Genomic DNA, 7,652 nt, shown 5'->3' with positions numbered 1-7,652 from the left:
ACGACAACGACTGCACTATTTTCAGTGTCAATTGTCTCCCTCACACCGCCCCCCTTCCCGACCCACATTCATGCAACTGGACCGCGAAAAACGAGAGTGGGGTCTTCATAATAGACAGAACGAAACATTTACATTCTACGGTGAGACGCCGGTAGAATCGAAAGTGATACCTGGTATACACTAAAGATGGGTTGAAGGTACTGAACACGTTATGTATCAATTATTCAGTGGATAAGACAGCGTTTGAAGAAAACAGTTGTTTATGAAGTCGAAGTTCCTGCGATCATTATACTATCGATATTCTCAAGTCACATTTCACATGTTTATATAATTTCGTCTTTGCAAAGAGATCATCTACAAATGATGTATTACGAAAAGATTGCACTTTCAGGAGGTATCGGTTCTTGTGGTTTTCAGCCGAAACACGGACAATATCTAACGTTCCTTTGTTCTAGAAGTGTTGTGGATGATGGCGTTAGCATTGAGCTCATTAATTTTCTGCACTATAGATATTTGTATAAATGTTCGAACCGTTAAAAGTTTGGCAACTAGAAGATCGCGCACAAACTGTTTAACAGAAATTTCGTTGTCTTCTCAATGGATATCCTGTCGAGAAAACTATAGGGTGACTTAATTTTACCCAGCTTGACACCTGTGCCCTTTTGTAGATCGAGATATGTCACGCCGGGAATAGGTCACAGGTGCAGCAACCACAGTACTGGAAGGCCGCCTAGCTGCATGTATATATAGGCCGCCGGAAGAACAAGTGGCAGTCACAGTTCACTGTCTGCACCCACGCACGCGAGCACACACACTGCCATGGCGGCGATGCAGGTCCTGGTAAGTTCCCGCCTACTGCTACCTATTGCTATGCTGCGGTACCAGCGCCGCCGGACTTTGCCGTGGGGTCCAGGCTGGTTCTGCCACACAAAGAGTACAACCGAAGCGAGTGTCTTGCTGACAACACAACGTCGCCTCCAGCGCCTCTCCTGGCTCATGACCTTAGCCGTTGGACCGTAGACGTCTTGAAAACCGTGGCCTCGTCAGATGAGTCCCGATTTCAGTTGGTAAGAGCTGATGGTAGGTTTCGCGTGTGACGCAAACCCCCACGAAGCCATTGACCCATGTTGCCAACAAGGCACTGTGCAGGCTGATGGTGGATCCACGTGGAGTGAGCTGTGTTTACATGTAGACTGGGTCCTCTTGTCGAAATGGACGGATCATTGACTGGAAGTGATTAAATTCGCCAAATTGGAGACTACTTGCAGCCATACGTGGGCTTCAACGGCGGGATTTGTTTGGTTGACAGTGCACCAGGTCACCAGGCTACAATTGTTCATAATTGATTTGAAGAATATTCAGCGCAATTCAAGCCAACGACTTGAGTATCCAGCTCACCCGACATGGATCTCATTTAACATTTATGGGACATAATCGAGATGTCAGTTCACGCGCAAAATTATGAACCGGTAACACTTTCGCAATTATGGACGCCTATGGAGGCAGCATGACTCTTTATTTCTGTAGGGAACTTTCGACGACTTTTTGAGTCCACGCTGCGTCGAGTTCCTCCATTACGCTGGGCAAAAGGAGGTCGTATATGATATTAGGAGGTAATCCATAAATTATTACACCATAGCGTATCATGTATCAGAAGCACTGGTGGAATAAAGGATCTGATCAGAACACTACGCACTGCGCGCCGTGAAAGCATTGAAGACTAATGCAGCATTAAACCGATGCTTCACATTTCACTTCGTATTATCATTTAGGACTGTAGCAGCTTTCGTGGAACTGGAAAAAATTCAATTTTTGGGTCGAGGTTTTGTAGCTGTTCCACACGGTAACTGGTTTTCCTAAGGCAAAGAAAGGGTTGCTGTTCGCCTGGGATCGGTGTGGGGCGGCGGAAGGGTGAAGTGGACTGCGGCAGTCGTCGTGGGGTTGCGGACCCTGCGGCTGCGGCGGGGGCGGCGCCTCTCCGTCGTTTCTATGAGGAGGAGGAGGATATTGGTGTTTAACGACCCGTCGGCAACGAGGTCATTAGAGACGGAGCACAAGCTCGGATTAGGGAAGGATGGGGAAGGAAATCGGCCGTGCCCTTTCAATGGAACCATCCCGGCATTTGCGTGGAGCCATTTAGGGAAATCACTGAAAACCTAAATCAGGATGGCCGGACGTGATATTGAATCGTCGTCCTCCCGAATGCAAGTCCAGTGTGCTAACCACTGCGCGACCTTGCTCGGTCCGTCGTTTCTACGTCCCAAGTTAACATAACATAACGTGACATAAGATTGCTGTTTGGGGTCCTGATGTTCTTTGTGAGTATATAATGGCCGAAGTGTAGTAGCAAAAGCTCTAAAGTTAAGGGAAATGTTAATGATGTTCGAGAAGCAGATAATTATCATATAGATTTAAATACTTCTTGGCATCTTTAAATCACTGACAGGCTCCCTGGTTCATGGTCAGTTTTCTTTCTGCTCCTTGGTTCAAATTGTTCGAATGGCTCTAAGCACTATTGGACTTAACAGCTGATGTCATCGGTCCCCTAGATCTAGAACTACTTAAACTTAACTAACCTAAGGACATCACATACATCCATGCCTGAGGCAGGATTCGAACCTTCGACCGTAGCAGTAGCACGGTTCCGGACGGAAGCGCCTAGAACCGCTCGGCCACACCGGCCGGCCCTCCTCCTTGTCGAATTCCAGTTTCCTATCTATACGTCGACTACAGTCAGGGGCAACGTTTACGACCTCGGGGTCGGGGATGCACGGTAGACAGCTATTGAGCTAGTGAATCAGTACTAAGTCTGTTTACGTGTTCAATATTGTGTAAACTTTCGTTTAATTGTCTTTCAAGTGCGCCACACCACGATTGACTGATTTCTCTGGTGATCTGAGTGTTCTGTGAGTTTTCTCATAATAGCTAAATACCTAGAAGGGGCCTTGTTCTTCAGACATGAGGCAGATTCAGGTGAGCCGATCTGGGGCGTTGCCAATGTGCAGGAACGTAAAGTATTTGCTGCTATTTGACACGTAGCATTCCCTCTGAGCTGCGCGGTCAGAAGTCATTAACACTCTCGGCGACCTTAACATATCGCACCTTCGATCCAGAATGACTCTGTACATATTTCCTTGTGCATTGGTCTTATTATATCCTTATTTATTTTGGTAGCGGTAGTAGATATGTAGGGAAACGATTTTGCTGTCTAGTGATAGCTCATCCAAACAGCGGTCCGTAGATGAATCTCTTAGTCTTAACAGTGTTCATTACGTTCGCTTAACATCATAATACTGATAACGAGAATAAGTTCTATTACCTCTAACCCTATTGGTAATTCTATCAATTCCTTCTTTCCGTGACTGTACTGAGAGACCTAAACAGACTTCCAGTATTCTGGAACATCTCACTTACACGTTCCGTCTGTGTTAGCTGCCAAGGAAAACGCTGTTCAACAGGTTCTCTGAATTTCCACAGGGGCTCTCCGAGGTGTAGGTGTTAATGGTCATTGTAACCACATATTTCAGTTTCGTATTTGCTTGCTCATAATAAGAACTAAACGTTGCGCTGAGAGGCTGAGACAGAAATGACCCGCTATATTCCTACTGAACATGAATCATTGAACTACGAAATTCAGACTCTTAGCATAGGATGCTATTGTGCGTTGAGTGACTGTAGGAGGGTACAAGATTAGTTGGACAGGATCTGTGATTGGTGTAAAGAATGACAGCTAACTCTAAATATAGATAAATGTAAATTAATGCAGATGAATAGGAAAATGAATGCGGTAATGTTTGAATACTCCATTAGTAGTGTAGCGCTTGACACAGTCACGTCGATTAACTATTTGGGCGTAACATTGCAGAGCGATATGATGTGGGACAAGCATGTAATGGCAGTTATGGGGAAGGCGGATAGTCGCCTTCGGTTCATTGGTGGAATTTTGGGAAGATGTGGTTCATCTATAAAGAAGACCACTTATAAAACACTAATACCACCTATTCTTGAGTAATGCTCGAGCGTTTGGGATCCGTATCAGGTCGGACTGAGGGAGGACATAGAAGCAATTCAGAGGCGGGCTGCTAGATTTGTTACTGGTAGGTTTGATCATCACACGAGTGTTACGGAAATGCTTCAGGAACTCGGGTGGGAGTCTCTACAGGAATTAAGAGAACCAGCATGTGACTGCAGTTCAATTTTACTACCGCCAACTTATATTTCGCGCAAAAACCACAGAGATAAGATAAGAGAGGTTAGGGCTCGTACAGAGGCATATAGGCAGCCATTTTTCCCTCGTTCTGTTTGGGAATGGAACTGGGAGAGAAGATGCTTGTTGTGGTACGAGGTACCCTCCGCCATGCACCGTGTGGTAGATTGCGGAGCACGTATGTAGATGTAGATGTACTGTTTGCTCCTGTATGTCGGTGCAACTCGAAGACTTGGTGGGACTTAACGCGAGACCTTGATTGGCCGCAGGTGTTTCTAAGCTCACTGACGGCACTGTGCGCTGCTAAACCCGGGTACCTGGGGCTGGGCGGCGTCGCCCACGGCGTTGCGGTCCCCGCCGCCCCTGCTGTGGTGGCCGCAGCACCGGCAGCCGTTCGCGTTCCGCCCGGTGGGACCGCCAACATCGTGATCGGGCCCGGCGGCATCCCGCTGGACACGCCGGAGGTGGTCGTGGGTAGGATCGCCCACCTGACCGCAGTGGCAGAGACTCGCGTTCGCGACGCCGTGGTCAACGCCGCCGACGCCGCCGCCGACGCCGCCGCCGCAGCCTCCGCCGCCGCTGCTGCAGCAGCCGCCGCCCCAGCCGTCGCTGCCGCCCCCAGTGTCGTCGCCGCCCCCGCTGTGGCCGCCCCCGCCCTTGCCGCTCCAGCCGTTGTAGCAGGTAGGACGCCCGCTGCCACTGTGCTCGCCGCCCCTGCTGCCGTGGCCGCCCCCGCCTATGCCGCCCCGGCACTCGTTGCGGGAAGGACGCCGGCCGCCACCGTGCTGGCCGGCCACGCCCCTGCAGCAGCCCTCGTAGCGCCCGGTGCCCTGGCAGCCGCCGCCCACCTACATGCGAAGGCTGCTCTGCTGGGGTGAACTGTCGCTTCACCGGCACCAACACCTGCCTATTCGACGAGCTTCTTAATAAGACAAATGTGCTACATCAGACACTATTTTTAATGTATAACTTTTATGCTTAATTTATGAATAAAATCCCGTGTATGCAAATTACATCCACTTGTTCTTCATTTGCTTTCACTGCAGTCTCCGAAGGTCCTTGGAAATTCCATTATCTATTTCAGTTTGCTTTTCAACTTCCAGAACTAATTCAGCCGTGCCCTTCTGCTATCTCACTCTTCAACAGAGACATTCAGTGTACAATTCTCCTCAGTTTTCAATATTTTGAAACAGTTATTACATGGATATTAAGTCTGGTGGCACACTCAGACGCGTGCTAGGACGGGTCCGTTAAAACAGCCGTGGACGACATTCTTCGTTCACATCTGATTAAACTAACTAAATGCCCCGTCTGGGATGAACATACAATCGCCGAGTCGATACACTCTAACGTTACGCCTTTTCTCCATCTGTTTTTTTGAAATTCTGTATCCTAGTTGGAGGGTATTTACATAATTGACTCCTATATTGTCTAAATGAAACGTACTAACTACAATATACTAGGGCACATGAATACTATTACATATTGCCTTTATTAGTTTGACTAAACATTTAACTATTCACAGCGACTTGGGTTTTCAGATGAAGATGCACACATTACGGATCTAGTTGTATAGATTTTCTTCTCATCTTTTGCCGTCTATGTGAACGGGAGTCAATGTCTGAATAATATAAAACACAATTTCCATCAAAGCCATATATTTACGCAAATTTGTTTGACCTGGCGGTGTTCCATTGCTTCCTTATTTCTTTTCCGAGTTCTTTATACTAAACGTACTTCTTTTTGGGCTTAAACATACGCCTCTATTATTTCAATATGATCTCAGCTCCATCCAATCACTAACCATACTTATTATTATGTTTAGACTATATATCAGAGATATATGTTGAAGCATCTAAAACTTTGAAAAATGTTGTTCGCAAACTGAACAACGAAATCATATTAAAATCAGGAATCTATATGTTGTCGTAGAAGTATATTGTCTATTATGTCTGCAAAAACACTGGTCGAAAAATTTATTTAGCGATTCTCAGGAGTAAAAGGAAAGGCACTTAACTATGAAACCATGAGATAAGATGATAAAATATTTCCTAGTGCTTATGGTTTCACAGAAATGTATGTATAAAACTTCTTTCTTGTAAAACATGTAACAGAATGTAAGTTCTGCTACATATTCCTGGAACGAATACACGAAGTTTTGGGACAAATGGATAAATTTATCAACAGAAATATTCAGTTCATGAAAAATATTGATTTCTCATAACTTTTCCGCAAATGCACATTAGTGTCACTCAAAAGTAATTGTTTCCTCATGGTACACTCTATTCTTCGACGAAATATTAAACCAAGGTCAAGCACTGGGATTTCAACAACTACGTAAATTTCGCTGTCACAAAGTTTCGGTGATTTTGATTATACCGGGGAACCATCTCAGAGTTCTATTTCCTCCTCATATTGGCGCCAGCCAACGAGAATCTGGCTCACAGCGGTTCAGGAGACCGTAATGAGACGATGCATCATAGTTGTAGGTTTCGTGTGTCACGACTGTATTTCACCATTTTTGTTTCATTTTCCTGACCATTCATGGCATAAATTCATCAATGTAATTTTTCATTCTACCATACGACAATCGCTGGTTTTATCTTCGGAATTTGAGGTTGCAGCTTTTGGTTGCATGCCAACTACGCTGTGTCGCATTTTTCATAACAGTACACCATTCACGATGTCAATGATGATGTCATTATTCAGGGACAGTTATCTCGCTGACATATTGGCTGTTGTGTCTCGCTATCCCGACAAAGTAGACAATTGGTAGTACTCAACAAGAGGCCAAGATAGCCTCAAGAATTTTTGAACATTCGGTGTTGAGAAGGCAAGGAGGAGGTAAGGATTCACTCTAGCAACACGCCCACCTAAAGTTAATTGAGATAACTGGGGAAAATCTAAATGTAGTTATCATACCGACCATACTTCCTCCTAATAAGATTTACGGGAACATCACTCAGACTTCCAGAATTTGAAACACGAACAGCTGCTAGCATGAGTTTCTCAGAAGTAGATACCTTAGGGGTTGCGAAGCAACTCAAATTGCTTGATACGGGCAAGTCTTCAGGTCCAGATTGTATACCGATTAGGTTCCTTTCAGATTACGCTGCTACAATAGCTCCCTACTTAGCAATAATATACAACCGCTGGCTCACCAATTGATCTGTACCTACAGATTGGAAAATTGCGCAGGTCGCACCAGTGTTTAAGAAGGGTAGTAGGAGTAATCCATCGAATTACAGACCTATATCATTGACGTCGGTTTACAGTAGGGTTTTGGAGCATATACTGTATTCAAACATTACGAATCACCTCGAAGGGAACGATCTACTGATACGTAATCAGGATCGTTTCAGAAAACATCGTTCTTGTGCAACGCAGCTAGCTCTTTATTCACACGAAGTAATGGCCGCTATCGACAGGGGATCTCAAGTTGATT

The 7,652-nt window shown here is 45.7% G+C and overlaps 1 protein-coding gene across 1 annotated transcript; it reads left to right on the top strand.

Moving 5' to 3' along the window:
* The first annotated feature begins 786 nt into the window (after positions 1-786).
* On the top strand, positions 787-5,220 carry LOC126355048 (cuticle protein 16.5-like). Its single transcript, XM_050005199.1, has 2 exons — positions 787-840; positions 4,477-5,220. The coding sequence occupies exons 1-2, from the start codon at positions 820-822 to the stop codon at positions 5,083-5,085; spliced, it is 630 nt and encodes a 209-aa protein (XP_049861156.1). The 5' UTR covers positions 787-819; the 3' UTR covers positions 5,086-5,220.
* Positions 5,221-7,652: the final 2,432 nt, after the last annotated feature.

This window comes from Schistocerca gregaria, chromosome 3 (genome assembly GCF_023897955.1).
Source record: "Schistocerca gregaria isolate iqSchGreg1 chromosome 3, iqSchGreg1.2, whole genome shotgun sequence".
NCBI classification, from domain to species: Eukaryota; Metazoa; Arthropoda; class Insecta; order Orthoptera; family Acrididae; genus Schistocerca; species Schistocerca gregaria.
This window is presented reverse-complemented; position numbering and strand designations above follow the sequence as displayed.

Excerpts from the sequence above, each read along its gene's own strand:
- LOC126355048 (XM_050005199.1), top strand. The coding sequence starts at position 820 with ATGGCGGCGATGCAGGTCCTG. Across the intron at positions 841-4,476 it reads TGGCGGCGATGCAGGTCCTG|GTGTTTCTAAGCTCACTGAC; the intron begins GTAAGTTCCCGC and ends GATTGGCCGCAG.